This window comes from Saccopteryx leptura, chromosome 1 (genome assembly GCF_036850995.1).
Source record: "Saccopteryx leptura isolate mSacLep1 chromosome 1, mSacLep1_pri_phased_curated, whole genome shotgun sequence".
Taxonomy (NCBI): domain Eukaryota; kingdom Metazoa; phylum Chordata; class Mammalia; order Chiroptera; family Emballonuridae; genus Saccopteryx; species Saccopteryx leptura.
This window is the reverse complement of record NC_089503.1, coordinates 18,708,788-18,733,897: the sequence shown is the minus strand read 5'-3', so window position 1 is coordinate 18,733,897 and position 25,110 is coordinate 18,708,788. Positions and strand designations below refer to the sequence as shown.

The window sequence follows — 25,110 nt, the reverse complement described above, 5'->3', positions numbered from 1 at the left end:
AAATAAGTAAATCATAAAAAACCAAGAACTGCATGATTCCATACATAGGTGGGACATAAAAACGAGACTAAGAGACACGGACAAGAGTGTGGTGGTTACGGGGGGGGGGGGGGGGGGGGGGGGGGATAGGGAGAGAGGAAGGAGGAGGGGAGGGGCACAAAGAAAACCAGATAGAAGGTGACGGAGGGCAATCTGACTTTGGGTGATGGGTATGCAACATAATTGAATGACAAGATAACCTGGACATGTTTTCTTTGAACATATGTACCCTGATTTACTGATGTCACCCCATTAAAATTAATAGACATTTATAATAAAAAAATAAAAATAAATGTCAGTGGAAGCAGCAGGTTAACTCAGCCAACTTCTACTCCTCCAAGATACCTGGAGCCTACAGGTACCAAACTGTAGGTAGGCCAGCTTGTCCCTATGCTAACTGGCCATCCTGTGGGCATTGCTGGCAACCCCTCCCTTCTCTCCCTCTAGTTAGCCCTCAATTCTAGGCCTTGGCTGGTAAGGGCTCTGTGCCATTTTATTCATGGACAACTTTGTGCATTGGTAGCAGTTCAAATTAGAAGAGCTCACCAAAAAGAAATACACACACACACACACACACACACACACACACACGTATGTATGTATCCATTCAACAAATATTCATTGAGCAGCTATCGTGTTTCCAGGCACCTTGCCAGGAACTGTGGGCAAAATGGTGATGATGATGATGATGATGATGATGATGATAATGGTGTTGATGATGGTGATGATGATGATGACCAGCATTTATTGAGCACTCGCCGTGCCAAATGCCGTGCTATGCACCTTATGCAATCTTTGGCGTAGCCCTCTGAGGTAGGTATTATGATAATTATCTCTGTATAGCTAAGAACATAGAGACTCAGAAAAGTTTCGCAATGCACCCAAGTGCATGCAGCAAGTAGTGGCCAGGACGGGACTAGGACCTAGAACCATGGTTTTCATCACAATGGTTCCAAGAGGAGTAAGATTTGACTGCAGTTGCAAATCACCAGCAGGTGGCAACTCCCAGGAGTAGAAAGTGCAACTTGAGGGAGGCGAGCAGGGTAGGCAGACAGAAGGGTTAGCTGGAGCATTCCTGGGCTCTGTGAAGCCTCGGTTGTTGTTCTGGGTGTGTCCTGGGCAGGCACCAGGCCAGCCAGACCGTCAGCTTGGGCATCTGTCCCCCAGCTGCACTTACACACGCACACAAAGCCATCGGCGACCACGCAGCCCATGGCTGCAGCTCTGAGAGCCCCACCCCAGCAGCCTGCCTGTGAAGACTCCACTTCAGCCTGCTGTCCAACCCTCAGGAAACAGAAACAGGATTTCTGAGCAGGTCTGTGAAGGGCTTCTCCCACAGCTTTTCCTTCCCAACAAGAAAAGGCATTCCAGCAGGCAGAACTTCGTCCCCAGGGAGAGGATGAGCCAGGAATGGTAGGTTCGCTCTACATAACACACTTCTGAGTGACTGAAAGTGGAGTCCAGCAAACTGAGCTTTCCAGAGCCCCAGGGAAGTGGGGCCTGGAGGCCGGAGTGTCTGCTGTTGACAGGGAGTGCACAGGTGACAACACACAAACAGAGGAAGCCTGCGATGACAAGACGTCGCCCCCAGAGCCTTGGGGTGAGAGGGGCCCTGAGTGTGGGGAGATGACCAGGAAGTTTCTCCGCAGGCTCTGACACATCCAGGCTCGGCACAGGGAAGGGGGCGGGGCCCAGCCTGCCTATACAGGGCTCTGACCACCACTTCCTGGCTGGGACAAACGCCTCTGGGTCAGTAGGAAACAGCCCTGGAGAGGTGTGACAAATAGGATGGGGAAGCGTGCATTGTAAAGTGTAGAATTCTCTACAGGTGTTTGTTTGCTCATTCTACTTCCAGGTATTCACTTTGGAAACTGGAACAAATGGTAAGGCAGGTGCCACAAAGAAATCAGAGAGCCGATGTGGAGGCCTGGAGTTAGAAGGAACTGTGGGCTGTGGGGGTGGAGGAGCGTGTACATAGATCCTTGGAAAAAACTCAGCTCGATTCCCACTCCCATACCCTGCCAGAAACAGCCAGGGAGACATTAGCTGCCTCCGGCCTCATTCAGATCCCTGCCAGGCCTTGCCCACCCTATCGGGAAGGCCGGAAACAAGCAAGTTATTTTATCAGGTGCAGAGCACCTGTTTTATTCATGTTTTTATTCATTCTTTTATTCATGCAGCCAGTATTTATTGGATACCTATTGTGTGCCAGTTCCTGTAATAAAAAATGTGATTATAACTGTAGTGAGCACCATAAAAGAGATGTACACAGGGCCAGAAGGGCCTAAAGTTGGGATATGTAAGATATATAATCAGTTACATGAGGGCCTGGCATCAGGATAACTGGACTCTGGACTCTTAACACTGAGGAAGAGTGAATAATGACACTGAGCTCCACATGATGAGGGCATTAATTAGGTAAATGGGAATAAGAGAATAACCCAGGCATAAGGAACGGTCTGTGTAAAGATCCTGTAAAGAGACAGAGAACAGTTTGTGTATCGGTTAGCTTTTACCGCGTAACAAGTTGCTCCAAAACTTCATGGCTACAAACGGCAACCACTTTGTTTAACCCACAGTTTTGTGGGCCAGGCATTTGACTGGGGTCCACTAAAGAGTTCCAACAATGTTGGAGTTCTAGGTAACATTGTAGCTGATCTTGGCAGAGGCTGTCTTGTGCATCTGTGTCCCCTGGCTGACCTCTGGCAAGGTCCTTTAGTTTTTCCCCTCGTGACCTGTCATTCTCCAACAAGCTACCCTGGTTTCCTACCCACACAATGACAGGCTTCCACAAGGCAGCCAAAAGGACACCTTCCAAAGCTCAGGCACTTTTCATGTCTCTGCATCCGTCCCACTTGCTATTGTCCCAGAGGGCACATGGCTAAGCCCAGCGTCAGGTGTGCACACATTGGAAGCTATAGCTGCAACAATCTACTCAGTGTGTTCAAGGAATTGAAAGAAAGTGGGGAACTAGAGAGTGGGGAGGAAAGGGAGTGTGAGCAGGTAAAACTAGAGGGGGGTGGGAGCTGGGACACGCAGGGCCTCCGAGAGCACACTAAGAGTTTGACCTTCACCCTAAAAGTGGGCAAGCCTTCTGGTTTCTGGTCCTCTGTCTTGTGGGTCTGGTCAGCATACATAAGTCCCTTGAAGGCCAAACTGCCCTGGATGAACTAGGAAAATGGATTTTCTAAGCTTCAGAAGCTGAGGACAGAATATGGGGCCTGGTTTACCCCACACAGCCCTGCCCACAGCGCACCCAGATATAAATGCCCATGCTTTCCAACCTCTGTGCCTTGGCACCTGCTTGTCCCTCGGCTGGGGACAATCTTCTCACACCATCCCCAAAGCCAGTTCCTGCCTCCCAAGCCTCAGCTCAAGCATCACCACCTCAGAGAAATCCTCCCTGACTTCTCTAAGCCCCAAAGCCAAGGACACATCCAATGACACCATGAGGCTTAGGGAATAATTCTGTCACTTATTGTAGTGACTTTGTGATTTCTAAAACCAAGTTGCTGTGAGGTCCAGCCTGCCTGTGTGGCACACACCTCTGGGCACAGTGCTTTGAACATGCTGAAACCATCTTTTTATGTTTACCCCCTACTAGATGACCTTTCTTAAAGGAGCCTCCATAAACCCAGGACCCACACATAGAAGAGGCAGAAATACTTGAATGAATGAATGAATGAATGAATGATTCCATCATTAAACAAGACTTTCCTCTTAAAGCACCAATGAATGTTTATTTTAGTCTCTGTCATGACATTTGAGGGGAGGGTGTCTTTCCAGCTATGCCAGGAGGTCCAGTGTTTCCTACTTTCAACATAAAGCCACCCACTTAGAGAAGAAAAGCCCCACGCTCTGGAACAATCCAAGGCAGGGCAGCGGGAGAATGAAAAGAGAGGAGCTTCTTGGGAGACAAGTACCACAGCATCATTTATGTAAAAGAGAGAGAACCAACCAACCAACCTGCAGTGGCTTCCCGGGAGCAGGTCTTCCCTGGGCACTAAAACCGCTGACCAGGGGCACTAAGGAGGCACTTATGCCAAGAAGCCAATTTATAGGTTGAAGCACTCGCCACAAGCTAAAAAGTAGCCCCTGTGGACCAGGGGATGAAAAGTGGGCACCAAAACCTCTAGGCCCTGCCCACCAGACTTAACAGAGACTTCTCCATATCAGCTTCCTGGTCTTGAAACATGAGGGTTTCAATCATACTGTCTCTCTTTTATAGAAAAGGAAACTGAAGCCCAGAGAGATAAGCCTTTGACCCATTGGCCACTTTAATAGTCATGAGCACCCAGATAAAAAACTACATTTCCCAGCTCTCCTTGAAGCTAAGTGTGAGACAAGACTGGAAGTAATGTCTATAATTTTAGAGTTTTGCTCACAAAAGAGAGAATAATGCCTTGCTTTTCTCCTTACCACTGCCTAGTGAGCCATCTTGGACCATACAGCCCAGGGCAACAGCTTAGAACAATGGAGCAGCCACAACCTAGAAAGAACCAGGGTCCTGGATATCTGGGCACACACCTGGGAGCCACATCAGCCCTAACCAGCTTATCCCAGCATGCACTGCTAAGTGAGAATGAGATCAAATAGCCTGTCTCGATTAAGCTACTGTTATCTAAGGTATTTGCTATAGCAGCTGAATCTATTGATATATCCCCCTGACTCATATTCCAACTTTCCTCAGGAAGCTCTGGGCCACTGGGGCTGCCTGATCCCAGGTACTCTTATTGTCCCAGGAAAAACAGAGCTGTGACCTCCACCCCAGGAACTAGCTGTTTTCTTGGAAAAGGAGATGGAGAGGCTGCTTGGAGGAAGCTACTAGGTTGCCAAGGATGGGAAGGAAAATAAGCACATTTGCTATTTCACCAGTGGAGACACCAGCGCAGCGGCACTGGTTGTTAAAATGCTGAAATATTCCCAGGCCAGATGATGCAAGGCCATTGCCCTGACCCAACCCATCCCTCAAATGTTTCCCCTCCCCAGCTATCTGTGCCCCCAACCCAGCATTTAAGGGAGTAACACCTGGCACAGGTAGTAACCAGGACCTCTTCCTGACCTCTGGGCATTGATTCAGCAAGCCATACTACTTGTTCAATGCTTTGAACATCACCCCACGCTATAAGATGTATAAGATGTCTGGTCTCAACTGACTGAATGGAAATGAAGCCCTGACCTCAGCGCAGAGAGTGATGAGGATGACATGAGTTCTGAAAGCTGGGGACTGGTCATTGGACGTCTCCCCCTCCACCTCCCTCTCTCCTCCCAAAGCCAGAAACATCTAGACCCCACCCAGGCCTGCCCGCACTCGTGCAGAATATCCCACAATCACACCCAGATATTATTGCACTCTTTTATTTACAGAAAACACAAAAGCATCTCAATGTTCATTTAGCAAACTGATCCACTTTTTTTTTTCTTTTTGGCACAAAGAAATATCACAGATAGACCCCAAGATCAATCAGAAACCCACAAGATTTATCAGCCATCACTGGTCCAGGGGCAGCCACAAGACTCAGACAGACAGACAGCATAGCCACAGTCTGGGAAAAATAAACAGGGTCCACATTCACCTCACAGTAAAAACCTGCTCACCGACAGGCGAGGGTGGGCAGGAGGGGGCAGTTTCTCTGCTCCAAAGGGGGCGTGGGCTTTGTGGGCAGGAAGCGGGATGAGGAGGGGTAGACACCATTCATAAAATTAGAGAGAGGGGGACTCTTTGTTTTTAACCTCTTACCTTGCAGAAGTAAGAGAGTGTAAGAACTACTATACCCTGACCACTCGTCCATTCAAAAAGCTTCAGTTGTGTGGTTTGGGGTGTCTCTCCTTGTGGGCCTCTGTGTGTGTGTGTGTGCACGTATGTGAATGTGTGAGTGTGGTGCTTGTAAACATTGTCACCATCCACACAGAGACCCAACATCCGTGTATCTGAATGGGGTGGGGTGGGGGCTGTACCCCACTTCACTCCCTCTCTGCCCCAGTGATTCCTGTCCAAGACATAGTGCAAATTTCTGAGACAAAAGAGGCAGAAGGAAGTGGAAGTGGGGGGTGGGCAGGGGACAGGAAGGACACAAAGATAAGATGGGGGGAATAAGGCAACAGTTAAAAACGGTCCATTTTATCAAAACCGACACCATGTGCCCCTCACCCCCACCCATGAAGCCCTTGTCACGAGAAAGGGCGGAAGTCCCGCTCCTCCACCAGACTGATGGAGGGGTTCTTGAGCTCCTCCTCCGAGGTGGCCATCTTGTAGCCCAGCTGCGCCAGAACCCGCTGACAGGCGTTCTGGGCAAAGGCCACAATGTCATAGGAGAGGCGGAAGCGCCACTTCTCGGCCGTGGCCGCCGAGTTGCGCACGGTGCCGTACTTGTGCTTGCCCAAGGCGGGGTCGCCCTGCGTGTTGTTCTGGATCCAGCGGGCCACGTGGCTGTCCAAGGGGATCCCCAGGAACCCGTAGATCTCCTCGGTCTTCTTCATGGGATTCCTGGCCAGGTCCTCATAGCGCACCAACATGTACTTGCCTTTGAGCCACGAGGGCCGCGTGAGGCCGGTGGACACGGAGTTGGAGAAGTCCTCGCACACGGTGGTCAGCTGCGTCACATCCAGGTTGTAGGGCTTCCTCCCGGTGCCGTACCAGAGCCGCCAGAGCCGGTAGGTGTCGCGGAAGGTCTCGCTGCGGGAGGCCAGAATGCCGCGCGGGTCCCGGACCAGCTGGATGACCTTGAGGTTTAGCCGGGGGTCCTCCACCAGGGCCCGCAAGTCGTTGATCTCCGGCACGCGCACGGTCTTGATGGCCACGTGGCTGTGCTCGCGACAGGCCTCGGCTGCCACCGTCAGGTTCAGCAGGCCGCACTTGCGCACGCAGTCCCCCTCCTCCAGCGCCAGGTCGGCGGGGCCCGGCGGGGCGCACGCGGGGCGCGAGCACAGCACCCTACTGGCCCCGCGGCGGAAGATCTTGTCCGTGGTGTGGTTGACGGGCGGGGGCTTGATGTAGTTCTCCAGGAAGTGCAGGTCGCAGTCATAGAGGCTCCGCAGCAGGTCGCGGCTGGCGCCCAGCATGACCCGCCGGTCCGCGGGGCTCTTGCCCTGGGTGAAGCGGGGGATGAGCGTGTTCTGGACGTGGTAGAGGGGCTCGAACAGGTAGAAGACGTCCAGGTGCTGGTTGAAGAGCTGGCCCACGAAGGAGGAGCCGCTGCGAGTGGTGGCCAGGATGAGGATGTGGGTCTTGCGGGAGAGGTTGTAGGAAAAGGTGGGGCCCTCCTCGCACAGCCGCTCGGCCAGCCCCGCCTCGGCCAGCCCCGGGCAGGTGTGGAAGGACTTGGCGGTGAAGGTGCGGATGGCCGTGTACTGGATGGCGATGGAGGCCAGGGCAAGGAGGAGGACGGCCTTCCAGGAACATTGCATGGCTGGGCACCTTCATGGGGCTGTTTCTCCACCTTTCGAGGTCTGCGGGCAAAGGCAGTGGTCAGGGGAGAGCCAGGCTTGGGTGCCTCACATGGAAGGGTTGGTTTCAAGTGGGTCCAGGGAAGTACCTCCAGCTCTCTGCCCAGTGCTCCCTCGTGCGTCTAAGGCCTGAGCAGCTGTTATGCTAGACACCATCCTCTGGGGGAATACTGGAGACTGAACAGGCTGCTTCCCAGTACTCTGTTCTGCAGGGTTTAGCCTATAGGGGCTTCCTGGCAGGAATGATCAGTTCCTTAGTGGGGTCCCACTGGGCAAGAAACTACTAACTCCCCCAACTCCCAAACACAGGGAATGGCCAGTCCCTGACTCCAGCCATTCCCCTGCCACTGCTTGTGACCCCTGTTGGCGTCTCCTGGGCTCACATGCACCTTCTTCCACCCTCACAAACTGACCCATGCGGTCATCTTCCTGCCCAACCCCCACGCAGAAAGCACCCTGGCACTCTGAGTCGGTGAGCTGCCAGCATCTGCTTACCCATGCCCTCTGGACCAGGAAAGGCAGACAGCGGTGTCAAGCACCACCATCCCCTGACTTAGGGATGCAGGTGACTAGCTTGCTCCAGATGAGGACTCTTGAGGCCCCTGGGGTCTCTAAGAGTCACCTGGCCCAGAGCAGAGACAAATCGAGGAGCTGAGAAGCATCCCTTCCCAGGCCCCAGTGTCCCGCTGGATTTGCACCTAACCACAGGGGAAAGAGGTGCAGGCCATGGGGCAGGTGACCCCAATGACAACAGAGTGAACTGGCCCCTCTACCTCGGCCAGTCCTCATAGGCCTCCACCGTTCAGCCATCAGCTCCTTCTATCCACAAGGTGAGATTGGGAATCCACCGGTAACCCAGCAATGGTCCCAGAAACCAAGCAGGACAGAGAGAAGAGGAAGGGGTGGAACAGAAGGAGCACTTCCGGGAAAGCATGGAGGATGAGAGCGCCCCAGGAGAGCTCTGAAAGTGAAGGATGTGCCCAGGGTCAGGGCAGGGAGCCAACTCAAACATCTGGAAGTCCCCCAAGAGAGATTGTTAGCTCAGCTACTAGGCCTGGGGAGGGCAGGGGATGCTCCAAGAGCGAATGCAGGGAGGGGTCCGCCACTCACCAAAGGGGCTGCTCCGAGCTGAGGAGTCCACAGGCACCAGGTCTCCGGTGCGGCAGCCCTGTGGCCAGCAGACTGCAGGGAAACAAGGAGAGGAGGGGTTCTGAAAAGGGGCTGGGCTCCCAGCAGCTCCCTTCCTACCCTTTCCCTCTGTGTCCTGTGCCCTGCTGACTGCCCCCTGCCAGAGCTGGGTGATGAGGGCCCTGCGTGCTCTCCCAGCTCTGTCACTGACTCGGGGTTCCAAATAACCCAGTGCCATCTCTGGTCCCTTTCATCCGGCCCTCGAAGTCCAGAGCTACATCCCACTCACTCTACCCACCCACACCCTCCTAGCAAGCCATAGTCCCCTGCTCACACCAGAACCCAGTGGGCAGGGAGCTGGCACACCTGCACTCCCAGCTGACCCAGAGCTGGTGACCCCCACACTCACTACCCAGTGCAGCAGCAAAGAAACCCACTGGCCACAAACACCCCCAGGCCTAGCTAGCTCTGTTCACTCAGCTCTAGTGACCAGACTGACCCAACCATCCACAGGGCTCAGCCTCCAGCCTTGGAACAGACCGTCAGAGTCAAAGTTATCCCAAGAACTGGGCTGGCACACAACCTCAGTTGGTTCTATATTTAAAATCAATAGAACAGCCTGACCTTTCAAAATTCCACTTGTTCAGTGACTACCCAGAAGGGGTTTAGTGGAAATCAGTATGGGCAGGGGCCTCACCTCACACCTGCAGGTGGAAAGGGCAGCAACAGCCCAGATGCTGAGGCCCGCGTGGAGGGACAGCTGGGGAGGGAGCTTCTTCCAGCCACAGGGGAGCCGGGCTACCTGAAACTCAGAGCAGAAGTGCACCAGGGAGCATTCCTGACCATCACACTCTCTGCACATTCTAAGCTAAAATGCCAAGATCGTAGCATTATTTTGGTCAGCACCTACTGAGTACGGTGAAAGTGCTAAGCCGTCCACCAGGGAGCTCATTTATTCCCCGCGGGACCTCGTGTGGAAGCAGCACAAGCCCCACTGGGCAGAAAGCGGAGGCGCGGAGGCTGAGTTACCCACCTGAGCACAGTGCCTGGCTGCACCCACGGCTAGCAGGTTCCCCACAGCCCACACTCTTCCCTCGAAGGAGATTGACTTTCTGTTTCTCCAGCTTACACGTACTTGTCCTTCAAACATACATTCGATTATTGTCCCCATCCCATTTGTGAATCGGTGTGACAGGGACTGGGCATTAGAAGGAGGCGGACGGATGGGTTCTGAGACTTGGCATGTTCCTTCCTGTTGCTGTCTGGTCTCGTTGTTCAATTGGTTTATGGGTGAGGGGCTGAACTCGTGTGCTTTGTGAATCGTCTTCCCTCATTGTGCATTTCGGTTTGACTTCTTTGGGGGTGGAGCAAAGGGGTCCTCACTTCTCAAACCTGCAGCAACGCCTGGCTCTGCTCACCCTACTCTCAACACCACATTATTCTTTACAACTCCCTGCGGATGGAGAAATTGAACCTCAAAGACTAAGCATACATATAAGCAAATAAGAAGTAGCCAAAACTCAAATCTGTCTGGTTCAGACCCTCTGGCCAGTGCTCGGCCCCTTCACCATCAGCTTATGGGGAGGGGGTTGGTGAGAAACAGAGTGGGAGCCTTCTGCTTGCCTGGGGGAGGGGCACAGAGGCAAGGCTGAGAAGCAATGGGCCAGCTGAGGTTCTGGGTCTAGGAGTCCTGTTTTAAGTATAAAACTCCCCTTAGAACCTTTAGGAAGCAGCACTACATCCCCATGTGGCAGTAAATAGGGAAGGAGCACACTCTAGATTCCTGGGAGCCTCCAATGTGAGGAGAGAAAAACCCTAATCCTGACCACACCCCATCCAGCCTCTACTTCACCCCATGACAGCAGAGGATGCTGGGTTGGATGCGGTACCCAGAGAGAACAGCTGTTCTCTGCCTAAATCTCACTTACCTGCAAAGTGCCAGCCTGCCCTAAGTACCCCAAGACAAGCATGAACGCCTTTGAAGATCAAGTCGGGAACACCGTCAATAATCGTGCTACGTACTATTTAAGGGACTATTCTTTAGTTGCAATGCCACTGCCTTTGTTGGTACTTCCTTTGTATTTATTCACAACATCTGTCAGCTATCCAGCATGAGACAGGCACTATGGGTAAAACAGTACAAAGGAAGGTGAGTGCTTACTGGGGCATTCACCATATTTCTCTGGGGCATATGCTGCTCCTCCACAGGCATCAGCTCACCTCACCCTCACGCCAACCCTGTAAGACTGATGCTGTCATATCCCCATTTTACAGATGAGGAAGCTGAGGCTCTGTAAGGTTAGATAAATTTCCCAAGTTCACACACCTGGTAAGGGGTAGAGCCAGGATTCCAGCCCAGACACTGTGCTCTGGAGTCTGTGCTTGAATCCTCCTCCCTGATCCCTATTCCACTCACATTTTATACCCTTTGATCCTCACCAAGACAAGAAACAGACCCTTAAAGAGACTTCATTTAACTATAAGGTTCCGGTTCCAAAAAGAGAATAAAGAGGAGCACGCTGCAGGGAGAGGACCATTTCAGTCTTCCCTCCGCTCTCCCTCCCCTCCCCCACCCAGAGAACCTTAAGGCAGGGTTGGAAGCTGCTGCCTTTACTAATAAATTAGAAGTAACTGAAGCATCTTGATATTATAAACCCTAAGAGAGTGGGACTCGACTTCATATGGTGCAGCCTGGGTGGGTACCAAGGAGGGGAATGTGTTCAAAGGCCCCATTACCAGACACCCCCTGCCCCCCAGAAGGGCAAAGCCAGGGCATGGGAATGGGAGGATGGAGGAAGTCAGGTCCTCCTAGAAATGTCCTCGCTGTCCTGCCAGCCTGGCAGAGCAGGGGCCAGGGCTGGCCAAACCTTCTTGGTATGCTAGAGGCATATGCCCTGAAAACCAAAGGCCCCCGGGCCAGGCCCCATTGTTCCCAGGAGAGCTTCGGTCACTGTAAGGGACTCCTCAATGCCCTCCACCTCGAAGCCAGACTGTGAGCCCCCGGCCCTCCCTGAGCTTCTAGTAGCCTCTGGTATGGCCTCCCTCCACGTCTGGTTACTAGAAATCCAGGCAAATCTTACACCCAGAATCTGTAACTTCTGTTTGGAAAGCAGGGGAGTTGATGAACTCCCACTCCCAACAGAAAGCTCGGAGTCCGTGTCAGCCACCTCAATATTAAGGCACAGACTACTGCATAGTGGAGGGGTGGTGACAAGCACCTCTATGTTGAAGAACTACAAGTCAGAGCTCAGGCCGTGGAACCACGCCCACTTAGATGTCATTTAGGTGTGTGGGTCTGGGTGACTCACTGCCACTGAGGTTCAGTTTCCCCATCTGTAAAGTGGGTATAATCCTAGAATTGAAAGACATAAAGCATTTAGTCAATGCCAGGCATAGAATATAGCACTGCCTCATGCTTGTGCGTGAGACACTGGCTCTGACACCAGCCCCATTGATAGCCAGATTTCTTAATATCTCTTGGTCTCCATTTTCCCCTGCAAAATGGGGATAATTTTAACAAGGCTGTTGTGAGGATTAATTCGTTAATAGTATGTAGCACAGAGTAAGCACTCAACTAATGTAACTTACTACGTATTATCACCATTAAATGTATTATTTGATTTTTGTTTTTGGGAAATGCCTCAGAACAAGTCATCACTGCCTCTGGCACACACTCCCCTTGACCACTGTGCCCAGACCTCTGCCAGGCAGGTCTCTGCCCACTGCCCCTTCTTCCCTGGCTCCTCTCCCAGCAGGAACTCACTCACGCTGAGCTACCGCAGTGGCTCTCCTGCTGTCCTCTAGTGGCCATATGCTGTAGTGCAGCCTCTTAGACCTGCACCTTTGCTGTGTTCAGAATTCCGGGCAGGTTGGTTGGCTGCACCTTAATGTGACGATGCAGCCAACGGGAGGTGATGTTGCAGGATGCAATGAGGTGTGGTGATTTCACACCCGCCCTGGCTGTGGCCTCTGCTTTGTGCACCCCCTCTTCCTTATCCACATACCGAGAGGCAAGCAGCAACAGGCAGCCAAACCTCATCGCAAGGGCTGCTGCTCCCCGGCCCCACTCTGCTGTGGCCGGGGAAGGAACGCTGCCCTGAATGCGCTGACCAGAATGGCACAGCAGGAGCAGCTCACAGCCTCTGCCTTTCCTTGGTTTGGGGATCCCAGACTCACCCTCTGGTCTCTCTGTGCCTGTTTTTCCACAGATACAGCAACTCTGAGGCCTCCCAGCTCTGCCCACGGAGGTTTTCTGATCCCAGGACGGCTCCATACTCACTCTCAGAGCCAGGGCCACTCCCATTGGAGGTCGGGGGACCCTTCTCTGGGAGTGGGAATGCCCAGTCATCTTCCGAGAAGATTCAGGACGGGGCAGCTCTGCCCCAACTCATCCATGGCTGTCCCAGTGGGGCCCAAGGAACAAGGGCTGTGCCCTCCTAAGTTAGTGCCACCCTGCCCCCAGCCTCTCCCCTCCCTCCTCCGTGAAATCCCCCGTAACCCAGAGTGGGAACTGCATTTTCTGGGCCACAATAACCCCAGGAGAGATGCAATCCCTCCTCCCAGAAAGATCCATCTGTGGCCACAATTCCACACACAATTGGAGAGGTTAAGCCTCTAGAGAAATGCAGGGCACTCATGGGTGGCCTTTAGAAGGTTCAGGAACCTTCTACTAGCAGCATCCTCCCAACCCTAAGATTTTCTTTTTAACTAACTCTATCAGAGAAGGTTCCACAGATACCACCCAAGATATTTTTTAAAAAACAAAACAAAACAAAAAAACACCTAGGGCCAGAAAACACATATGCCACAGTACACTGCCACTGCTGACTTTTCCACAGGCTGTGTGTACATAAATACTTGTAAGTGTGCACCAACAGCCCCTGCAAGGACCTGTGCTGAGACAGTAACTAGAAGCCCCGGTCAGGGAGCTAGGAGACAGGGGAGTGAAGGAGACACAGTTTACACTGAGCTTTTTGATCCAGTTTAAGTTTATTAACTTTTGGGGACAGAGTGAAGCCACCCATGCAAGAACTGGAGGACTAGTGGCAGGGTGGGGCCTCAAAACTCAGCCCTGGCACCTCACTGTGCCAACTATTCTCTCCCCAGGGCACTGCCAGCCACCTCTCTCCTCCCTCGTTTCTGAGGCACCAGGGTCAGAGTCGCTACCTTTCTGCCAGAATGGGGCTCTGTCTGCTCAGACAGTCCACTGAGTGTCAGCTCTGGCTTCTGAGACAGGGCAGGAGCTGGGAAAGAGCGAGGCCTCAAAGGGGACCCACGGGTGCGGGGAGCAGCTGAGGCCTGAGTGGGGGGACGACTGTCCTCCCAGCTTTCTTTCCCTAAAAACAGCTCGTGGAGCTCTGAGGACGTCCGGAAAGCGAAGGAAAACATCTGAATATCGTATTTCTAACCAGACTCACGAGCCAGTAAGCAAGGAGGGGCCCCAAGGCTCTAAGGTCTCAGGAACCGGAGCAAGGGGCAGGGGACACTGGACAGCGAGGGAGGAGCTGGCAAATAGGCCTCTGGGATGGAGACTGGAGAAAGGAAATGCTTAATCCCTGCGTCTGCATAGCCAGCGCTGATCCACCTTAGGCGTTTGTTTAGTTAAGGCTAAAACACATAATGCAGCAAGGTTTTTTCTTCCCAAGGAAAACGAGGTGACGAAATGAGGCAGGCAGAAAACAAGGATGTGACAGTCTGAGAGAACTAGGAGCCAGGTCAGCGCCCAAGAGTCCAGCCACTCCTGGGATACACACGTAGGTCAGAGCTACCTGGCAGCCAATGGGGAAGGAAAATATTTCATGTATATATTTCATAGGATCCATGAGGTTAAGGTTAAAGCATCTGCTCAAGAGCTACCCAGCTATTCCTGATACTGAATTCAGCACCAGACTTCTCCTGAGGGGTCTCCGAGAGAGTCCCGAGTGGTAACGCGGCCCTCGAGAGCCCACACCTAGTAAGCCCAAGGACAGGCTTCCTGGGGCTGTGTTCTACCATCCTTTAAGGTAAGCAGTATGCCAACACATGATTCATCCACTGCAGCCTTGAAGGTGAGGTGAGCTGATGGTGTCTCCAGACTTAGCCTCTGTGGTTGGGTCAGCCCAGGGGAGACAGGAGGCACAGTGCTTCTCTCTGGGGCCATGTCCCCTCTACTTGAAACACTGTCAGGTCGATGGACCTTCTCCCCAGACTCTGCACCAGCACAAACGTAGTATTTATGTGCAATCTCAACAGAGTCCCTCAGCCCCACGAACTATCCACCGACCCCACGGGCGAGGAACCAGCTCATCCTCAGGCACGTGCAGCGGGGACGAGTTCCCACAATCCTGGTTCCAAGGCAAGCACGCAGGGGGCACTGAGCTGCTGGCTTTTCAGACTGACTTTTCAGCAGAGCTCCTCAGCTGTCTCTTACGAGCTCCTGTGTCTCCAGAGCAGGTCACTCCAGTGTCCACAGGTGATGACAATGGGGACACGGGTCAGTGTCTCCAGCCGCCTCCAGCAGTCACCCACAGGCATGGGAAGCCGCAGGCTGCGGGGCCGGCTGGCCTGGCCTGGTCTGGACTCTCATGCTGTTGCTTTACAGCTGGGAGTCCTTGTCGAGGCGCGTGCCCTCCACAGGCCCCAGCTGTTCTTATCTATGAAATGAGAAAGACGATCACATAACCTTTCACCTAGTCGGGTTGTGAGACAGAAAGGTGACGAATGCCAACAGCTTAGCACAGTGCTGGGTCCAGAACAGTACCCACGAACTAGGAACCCTGAGTGGGATTTTTAGGGGATACTCTAACCTACAAACAGGACACAGTGGCCTGGAAGTGTTTAAGGAAGAACATAGCCGCCACAGGCTCCCCCACTGAAGCTCGCACAACTTGTGTGCCTGGGGACACCCGCTGTTTGGGTGACAGAGGCCACCTCAGGTTCCTGCCTGCACCCAGGCGGTTGGTGGCATCGCAGCTGCCCAACCTGAAGAAAGTTTTCCCTGGCAATGGGGAGAATGACTGACCTCCTGGCACAGGGCCTCAGTGTGCCCAGCACCTCTCGGGACAGGGATGAGTCAGAAGGGTCCAGTTCCCTCAGGCCTGTCCTGCAGCCTGGCCTGTGGTAGGCGGAACCCTCCTGCCCCGCCACTGGGCCACTGGGCGGAAGGCCCTGGTTTCCTGTCCTCCCTCCCCTCCTGGCAGCCACCGTCAGAGTCGGAACAGTACTGAGGCCCTGCCCCCTGGACACCGAGCCTTGAGCTCATCCTCCCATTTCAAGAATGGGAAATCACAGACAGGAGCTGGAGCACAGGCAGCTGCTGCCAGATGAGCCGGGAGACAGAGTCAGTGTCCCCGGATCCTGACCCACAGACTCCAGCCTCAGAGCCACCTGCATGAGTCCCAGCTGGCCCCTGAGGATGAGGGAGGGCTAGGCCGGGGAGGGTCACCTGACGCTTGGGGCTCTAATGCAGGATGGAGGGGCTACAGGGGACACCCAGAGACGATCGGGGTTCTGGCTCCCATCAGCTGGTTCCTTACAATGGCCACCACTGCCATCTTTCACAGATGAGGAACAGGGAGGCTCAAGCAAGGGAGGGGGCTCTCCAAGCATATGCCAGCTAGTCCGTGGTCAGGCCAGGATTCAAGCTCAGCCCCAAGGGCTGGCCCTGGCCTTAACCACAAAGTTAAGCCCCCAGACCACACCCAAGAACACGAGCATCAGCCAGCACCTGGAGACCAGAGGGGAAGAGAAGGGAGTGCAGGGCCAAGGTGGACACCAGTGTGTCCTGGGACCCTGGCGGCCACCTTGGCCTCGGCATTCACCCCGCCCCAGGCATGGGCTCAACAAACACCCATTGACCATCTCTAAGAATTAGGTCCCTGGGGTGTCAGCTGGAGCCATGGAAGGCTGCCTAGGGCCCTTCTTGCTGTTCCGTGGCACACCAAACTGTGCTAGAGACTGTGCTAGCTCACCACTTCCCAGGGGTTTTTCTCTCCCGAGCTGAATGACAAGAAGGAAGATTATCACAAAGATGAGAAGAGGATGGGTGGAGCCAGGCCTGGTGCAGTGTGATGTGTGGTAGGCAATAGCCAAAACACACTCTGCTCCCGGGCTGGGGCTCCAGGTCCGGCTAAGAAAGTCAGGGAGGAGGGAGTGGGTTCATGTCCAGGGAGCCCGGGAATGCTGCACTCCTGTGCAGCCTGGAGGACACCGAAAGATGGCGCTGTTACCATCTGGCCAGAAATGGTGTGGACTGGGACACAAGGTCTGGGCTGAAGGTCCCCTGCCTCCTAAGCTCAGAATTTATCACCAGCCCCGCAGCTGGTCACGAGGATGCCAGCAAGGCTCAGCCTGTCACTCCTCTATCTCCTAGACAAGAAGCATCAGGGAGAGCCACCCACTGGTAGCCTGACAGCCGATGACTGTCCTTATCAACAGGGACCTGCGTGAGTTGACGTAATGGCAGCTGCTCTTCAGGGATCCGTTTCACAGGTGTGGGACAAGGCTCACAGAGGTTAAGTGACTTGCTTCCACAGCTGGAAAGTGGCAGGGTGGGAACTGGATTCAGACTATGGGGCACTGTGTGTGAGGTGCGTATACAAGGTTCTCCCTAATGACTTCCTAAAACCCTTGATCTGAACCACCCCAAATAGTTCCCCTGATCCTGTACATACCCCTTAAGTGCTTAGGAAAAACAGCAGAGTGTGAAACCAGACCTTGGGTCCTGGGCAGCCTGGCCCTGTCTGAGCCCAACGTAGCTGGGGAGGAGAGATCATGCCCACCTCCCAGGGCAGGTGAGGGGTTTACATGAGACCTTCTGGCCCATAATGCTTTTGGCATACTTCCTAGTACATGGTAATCACTTACATAATGATACCTTCAAATGTTGGCGTCATACTTGTCTGTCATTGTCATTTACAGAATCCATGAGGAAGAGCACCAGGCCCTGCCTCCATCCAGCCCGCCCCCCGGTGGCCAGTTTGGAGACCCCAGGCCACTGCAGGAACTCAGTGTGCGCTAGACCACTCTCTGGCCCCAGCAGAGATCCAGAGTAGAGCAGGGCTGTGCCCTGTTCCCCAGCCCCGAGGAGGAGACAGGTAGGCATCGCGGCAGCTCCCGCCCACAGCCTTCCGGCTCTAATCAAGGAGCAGACACAAAGAGGGAATCTCTCAACATTTAGAAAACGCGGGAACTCTGTGCCCCATGTGACACGGTGGGGATTTATAAAGAACAAATCATGCCTGACAAACTTGATAGCTTTTTTGATAGAATTACAAGACTGGTAGATGAAGGAAGTGCAGGCAGGGTAATATATCTTGATTTTTAGCAAAGCATTTGATACAGCGCCTCGAGTAATCTCACAAAATTAATTCACACAGACTTGGCCCTAAGCACTTGTCATGTGGCCAAAGCAGGAGGGGCAGGTCCCGAAGGTCCCAGGTGGGGGAAGGTCCCAGGTGGGGGAGGCGTGCCCAGGGTGAGGGGGCTGAGGGGACAGAGTCGGGAGAGGGAGCAGGGCTGCCCAGACCCAGCTCTGGGTCAGATCTTATCTAACATCTTCATTAATGATCCTGAGAGAGGGAGTAAACAGTCCGTTAATGAAATTTGCAGAGGATATTAAATTGGAAGGTGTTGTGAGCGCCAATGAGGACAGTAAAATGGTCCAGAGAGACCTGGGGGGAAGGACCCTGGCAGGAGACAGAGCGTGGGGGAGGGCATGGGGGCTGCAGGCCAGCATCAGGGCTACCTGGAGAGCCAGGAAGAGAGACGGGCAGCCCAGGGCTCGTGTGGAACTGGGAGGGCCACGGCCAGCTTGGGTTCTGGCCAAACAGGCGACCCAAAGAATCTCAGTTTTCCCGTCTACAAAATAGAAGGGCTGGCAGATAGCAAGGATGTCTCTAAGAGCTGGATGCGATGGGAGCCCGGAGCTGAAGGCACCTCACAGAAGGAGAGGAGAGGAACAGCGACACAAAGAGAAAGGACTGACTGCAGGCCAGGGAGGGGAGGGCCGCAGTGGAGGGGCTGGTGAGGGAGACTCGGGCCGGCCGAGCCGTTTCTAGCACCCAGAACGTCAGGAGCTGCTGCCCCGAGGCAGGTGCTGCTGAGGTAAGCAGCCGTGGAAGGCCTCTCTCCCTGCCTGCTGGTGGGGAGGGCTGGAGACCTGAGCCTGTCCAGACCTGTAGGGTATGCTGGGAACATTGCAGTGATAGAGGTTTAACTTCGGCCGTGGGGGAGGGGGCGGGTTGGGGGAAAAGGTCAGGGTCTGTTATCTTTTTGGAGAGTGCTCAATCCCTGTTGGGCAGATCACCGGGAGGGAGATGCCCTTCAGTCAGATGAACTAGCTTCTCCAGGACCAAGGAAAGTTGCACCAATCCCTGCTCTCTGTCCTCAGAGCTGGGACCCCTCCTGTCCCTCTCCCTCTGACACCAAGCAAGCTAAAGCAAGAAGCTGCCCATTCATCTGGACTTGGATTTGTTCCCACAAGGCTCCTAGACAGGTGGGGTCTCAACCCGAGCCAAGGCTCCCTAGCATGGTGCCAGGCTCCCAGCAACCTAAATAAATGCTCCGTGGAAGGAAGAGATGGATGGCTGGTGCCCAGCTGGGGATGTACTGGGGCTGCCGAGGGCAGCTCTCCCGAAGCAGGAGGCCAGCTCTGCCAGATGTCAAGACAACCTACCAGTACACACAAGATAGATCCAAGGGACTGTGCTGGGGGAGTTCCTTCCAAGCCCCGGAATTAGTAACAATGACACTTATTGAGCACTTGCTATGACTCCATCCAGAGTGTGCTCCTCATATTATTGCATCTGACCTCACAACAGCCCTAAGAGACAGGTGCTTACTTTCTCCATTTCACAGAGGCAGAAACTGAGGCACAGAGTAGCAGCCAGGAGCCTTGGCACCGAGCCAGAAGGGCCACGAGAGAAGCAGCAGCCTGCCAAGAGCCACGGGGGGAGATGAGCAGCTCCTGATGGGGGCCCCCACCGCGTAGGGAGTGGTAGCCCCTCCTAGGGGCCCCCACAGCCTTACCCAGTCTCTCTCTCTGTCCCCTTTGAAAGGAGTTGGTCCAACTCCTGCCACACTTGTGGAGCCTGATTTTACTATATGTTTCCCTCTACCCCACCACTGCCGCGCTACAGCGAGTCCTCTGAACAAGTCTGTTTCCATGGAAACCATACAGTGACTCAGGGCTTCGGGACCTTCTCTGAACCAAAGATCATGAATATCAAATGCTCCCTCCCCGCACCAATGCAGAGTTGGAAAAGTAAAGACACAGTGGGAAAGGGAGGAAGAGAGGGAAGTGGGCGAGGAGAAGGGGGTCACAAGCCTGCCCCCCCAGTGACAGCCTGACATCTGGGTTCCTTGCAGATCAAGAGAGCACAGATGCACACCTCCTCCATATGTGCACAGCCAACATCTACACCATCAGCTCTAGCCTTCTCATGGAACTAGGGCTCTATGGGGGGCAGGAAGGTAAAGGGGCTCCACCTTTCTCCTAATGCGACCTCACATGGCAGAGGGGGTGGAGGGACCAGAGAGGAGGGAAGCTGTCCACAAGAGAAGCTTGACTTCAGATGCTAAGGAGGAGACCTCTGGCCAAAAGCTTTGCAGTATTCAGCAAAGAGGAAAATTTGGATTTTAGGGGGGAAATGTGTTCCTGCATGAAGAGGAGGAGGCCAGGTGTTAGCCTATGTGCCAGGAGGGAGCATTGGACATGATTTCAAAGTCCTCCTGCAGCACTGGGTGGATCATTAGGTGACACTTCTTGTCATTTGCCCTCCATCCAGGCTTGGCCAATGGCCATTCACCTGCCGTAATTGGGACAATAGCAAGGAAATGAAAGTTTGCAGTGCCAGGCTCTGGGCCTCCCACATGGGACTAAGGTCCCCAAATCTGGCCCCTCCTTTCCCTAGTAGCTCCCTTAAGTCCCAGGAGGGAAGGGGAAAAAAGAGTTTGGAAGCTTGATACCTCCTTGGTAAATCCAATGTGTGAGTCACGACCGTGAGAGCACTTGGAAGAAGAAACAGGGTCATGGTGATACCTGTCAAGGTCCCCAGCTGTTGACAACTGGAGTCTGCCCAGGTGAGCTCTCAGACATCTGGCCCCACCTTGAGAGGGTGAGGATCCCCTGAAAGCAGGTACCTGATTCCTTGGCCCCCACTTGCTTGCCTCCCTTACACCTACTGGTTCCTTTGGTTTGCCAAAGCAGCTACCTTCCCAGCCAGGGTGCCCACTTCATGCCCCGAGTCCTAGGTCCCCGCCGCTCCCCACCCTTACCAGCCCTCAGAAAGATGCTGGGCTTAATGTTTGCCCATTTCCTGCCTCCACCTCCGTGCCCACAGTACTCAGCCTCTGGCACCTAGACTCCCCAGCGGCCCTTCTTAGGAGCCTGCCGTCTAAGAGCAGTGTTTAAGTCCATCTAAGAAAACCTGCACCAGAGGTGAGGGACCTAATCCTGGGAAAGGGCAGGCCCGGGATGGGGCGGGGGAGGCGCTGGAGGGAGGAAGGGGCACCCTGTGGCACCGCAAATCAGGCCACCAAGATGCCACCCTAGGAGGACCGTCAGGTCTTACCATTTAACCCTTAGCTTCCCAGCCAGGACTATTCTGGGCTGTTGCTGTGAAAGCGGTCATTGGGTTCTCAGAGCCTGGGAAGCGGTGCTCCCGGCGTCCTACCCAGAGAAGAGCGGGAGTCTGACTCCGGCTTCCCGTGGGGGGCTTTGCACCATCCGAGGACCTGGGCCCCACCGGGAGCAAGCTCATCGCAAAGTGGTCGTGCGGGTGCGGAGCCGGGACTGGGAGCAGCTAGCAGGGGGCGGCCCCCGGATTCTGAGTGCAGCCTTGGTTTGGAAAGTTGTGCAGGCGTGGGGACCTCAGGGTCTCGAGGCGACTCAGCAGACCGGAGCCGCACAGGCTGTGGGACAGGGAGCCCCGGCAGCCCCAGAGTGCTCCGCAGCGGAAAGCAGCCGGGCGCCTCGGGGCCGCCGCGCGTCTCAAGTTTGCTGCCCTCCCCGAATGGAGGCGGGGTGGGCCGGGGAGATCGCGGCGTTGGCCCGCCACTAGCCTAAGGAGCCCCGTCCCGCGCCCAACACGCTGCTGCCCTCCCGCAGCCCCGCACCGCCGGGAGCGCCTGTCCCCAAGCGGAGGGGCGTCTCCCACCGCGCCCGCTGCAGCGAGGGTCCGCTCCCGCCCGCCCCGGGGCCAGCGGGCCCGGCCGGTACCTGGTCGGGGGCGCGCGGGGAGCCGCTGCAGCGCCCAGCGCCGGCTCCATCCTCGGGTCTGGAGTCAGGCTCGCCCGGGGGCGGCGGGCGGCGGTGGCGGCGGCGGCATCCTCCGCCTCCCGCGCCCTCCTTCTTGGCCTCCCTCCTCCTCTGCCGCCTCCGCGCGCCCCTCACGGGCCCCTCTTCATGGCCCGGGGTCGCGAACCCGGGGCGGTTCGGCTGGTGGAGAGCTTTCCCCAGAGCAGGGCGCGAGACCGGGACGAAGGGTCGCCGGGCCAGCGGCCAGGACCCAGGGCGCTGCAGCCCCGTGCACGGGAGAAGAGCAGCAGCCGCAGGCGCCGGAGCCCCACCGAACGCCTGCCGCCCGCCTGGAGTCCCGAGCCCAGAGCGGCGGCGCGGCGGCGGCTTCAGCGCCGATAGAGCGGCGGGCGCTGCGGCCCCGGCTCCACCCCCCACAAAGCCGCCCGCCCCTCGGCGGCTGCCCGCCCCTTGCTCTTCCCACCCCGCCCGCGCGCCCTCCGCTCCCTGCCCGCTCCCGCCCCCGCCCCCTCCGAGCCTGTGCTGCCCCACCACCAGCGCTGCGGACACCCCCTCGGCAGGCCCCTCCTGTGCGAGTCCGGCTCCTCCCCAGGGGAGCCACACCCACACCCCGGGTTTTGGAAGGCCCGCGATCGAGGACGCAGGCTGCCCGCTGGCATCTCTTCCCATACTGTCCCACCCATCCCCCACCGAGGGCGCTCACTGAGGGCTTCCCGCCTAAATGCCACCCTCCCAAGTCCGTCTGGTGTTCTATCCTCACCCCGGGCCCGAATGTCCTCTATCTCTTACCCGGCCAACGCAACCGAGGCACTCCAGAACCCAGAACAAGAGTCAACCACTACCTTTCGGTATCAACACCCCAATACATACCCCGAGCCCATCCATCCCTCACCCCTTTGAATCTAGTTGTGCCTCTTGGCCAGGGTCGGGGGTAAAGGAGGGCTTAGGGGATGTTAGAGTGGATTTGCTGGCGGACAGCCTTCCAGGCCAATCCCACACCCGCCCACCTTCTCCCTACTGGACTACCAGTAGCCTCCTAGGTGGGAATCTGGAGCCACTGCTGCCCCTATATAGGGACACCAGGTGGCATAGCCCGTAGGCTATCTCAGTCCTCATTCTCTGTATAAATATTGACTGAGCATCTCCCACAGGCCAGGCTTGCATGGGCACCAGGGACTCGGTGACAAGACAAACGGGACTTCTGGCCTCCCAGAGTGTAGTGGAGGAGAAGCAGGGTAAACAGGCAGAGGACACCATGTAATCAGTGGCCCCTGGGCTAGAGAAGACAGGGGTAGTCCCAGTCCTGCCCTCACCTCTGACTGGGGGCTGGCCACCTTAGAGGCCACACCTCATCAGGCTGTTGTAAAACACCAGATGGGAAAATGCATGTAAAACACTCAGCACAGTGTCTGGCACATCATAAGTGCTCAATAATCATGCAGTGTTGTTACTGTTATTGGCTGCTTGGTGTTCAGGGTAGTCAGGAACAAACATTTGCTCACTCACCCTGAGGAAAATGTGGCCTCTGTGCTCCCCTGAAGGACTCAGGCAGACCATCAAGTCTCTCTGTATACCCAGAACCCCAGGGTCCCACCAAACCAAATGGTCGTTTATCTTGGTCACAACTGCAAATTCATAATTATAAGCTCCTACAACCACCATCCGCCTGGCAATGCATCCCCATCGAGCCAGAGTGTGAACCCGTGTGATCCCTGATCCCCTTCCAGGGTTTTCCTGCAGTGGCAGCAGCCTGGCCCCAGCCCTGACTGCCTTTCACCCACAGCCAGGGTGGCAGTGCCAGTCCTTAATCCTAACCTCAAGGTGACCAGATCTGTTTCCTTCTCTGCGTCCCCCCCCCCCAGGAAGTGCCAGTGCTCTGAGGTGCCTAACAAAAGTGCTGACCTTCCAAGAAGCAAGGACTTCATATTTCAAAATCCCATTTGTCCCTCCATAGAAAACCAACCTCTCACAGCCTCGAGCTGAGCCATCGGAACCTTCCCTTTCGCCCAGAGCTAATTCCTCCCCAAGTCTCAGCCTGACGAGAACAGTCAGGGTTTAGAGAGCACTTCTCTATCTCGCATTCTCAGATACAGCGCCTCATTTTTCAAACTCTGGTGTATTTTGGGGAGAGGAGGGAAATGTACATCTGGCTGACATGAAGATTGGTGTGGCTGTAATATAAAGACAGAGTGGAATTTGGAATTTTTTAAGGAACATTTAAACTCTAAAAATAGACAAAAAGTCTCACCTCGGGAACACCGGGATTCTGTTTCCAGTTTCCTGGAATCTCCCAGTTGGAAAGCATAAATATTTCTTGAGCACCTACTGTGTGTACTACCCTGTGGCAAGTGTTATAGGAGAAAGAGAGGAGGGAGAAAGCACAAGCAGAGGGGCTTTGTTCAGAAAATTTTGATCCCACACAATGAAGCTGCAAAGAACAGTTGCTGCAAACAAGATTGAGTCCAAAATATGTAACCTTCAAAATCGGAGAAAGATGGAGCTTAGGAGAGTCATTCAAGGAAGACTTCCTGGAGGAGGCAGTTAAATTGCAATTTGAGGGATGGACAGGGCATAAAGAGGCAAAAGAGCCAGACAGCCCATGAGAGAGAGGAAACAGCAGCCAGATGGAGGTTATGTGTGGGATAATAGGAAGATAATATTAATGACTAATGTTTGAGATCTTACTGTGTCAGGCACTATGCTATTTGTTTTGTGTGGGTTATTTTGTTTAACTCTTAAAACAATGCTGTGAAGTAGGTGTGGCCATTCCCCTTTTATAGACAAGGAAACAGAGACTAAGAAATTAGGCAGCTTACCTAGGTTTGCAGAGCTGGTACTGAGTGGAGTCAGGATTTGAGTGAACTGCTTTGCTGGGCCATGTGTGGCAGCCTGACCCTAGTGGAGATGCCTGCAGGGAGGACCAGGAGGTGGAATGGGTTAGGGAGGACAGTGGCAGGACATAGAGCCTTCAGAAGCCCGCAGACAGAGAGTTTTCTGAAATAGAATCCCCAAGCCTTGCTGGGAAATCTAAAATGAGGCATTCCCTCTTCTCCTCTCAGCAGGCAGATCCCTGGGTATTTGGAAATTGGCTACGGGACTTGGGGGCTCCAGATCTCAGCTTTTTAATATCTCTCGCCTGTCCATGCAGTGGCAGTCTGTGCCACCCACCTTGTTATTTCAGTCTCTTCTGGGAGATTGATGGCCTGGGCTTTGATTTAAGATCTGTGTCTGCGATTCTCAATTTCCACTGTCTCTCAGGG

General features: G+C 54.6%; 1 protein-coding gene across 4 annotated transcripts; it reads right to left on the bottom strand.

Moving 5' to 3' along the window:
* Positions 1-5,381: 5,381 nt before the first annotated feature.
* Positions 5,382-25,110, bottom strand: CHST1 (carbohydrate sulfotransferase 1). Of its 4 annotated transcripts, XM_066362760.1 has the most exons (5): positions 25,019-25,110; positions 24,667-24,758; positions 9,311-9,415; positions 8,596-8,667; positions 5,382-7,488 (listed from the first exon to the last, which is right to left on the bottom strand). In XM_066362760.1, the coding sequence occupies exon 5, from the start codon at positions 7,444-7,446 to the stop codon at positions 6,211-6,213; it is 1,236 nt and encodes a 411-aa protein (XP_066218857.1). In that variant the 5' UTR covers positions 7,447-7,488; positions 8,596-8,667; positions 9,311-9,415; positions 24,667-24,758; positions 25,019-25,110; the 3' UTR covers positions 5,382-6,210. The 4 variants fall into 4 exon arrangements, with proteins under 4 accessions (XP_066218857.1, XP_066218848.1, XP_066218842.1 ...); XM_066362751.1 differs by lacking the exons at positions 24,667-24,758; positions 25,019-25,110 and adding an exon at positions 21,812-22,243 and having other exon boundaries at positions 9,311-9,421; XM_066362745.1 differs by lacking the exons at positions 24,667-24,758; positions 25,019-25,110 and adding an exon at positions 21,812-22,243.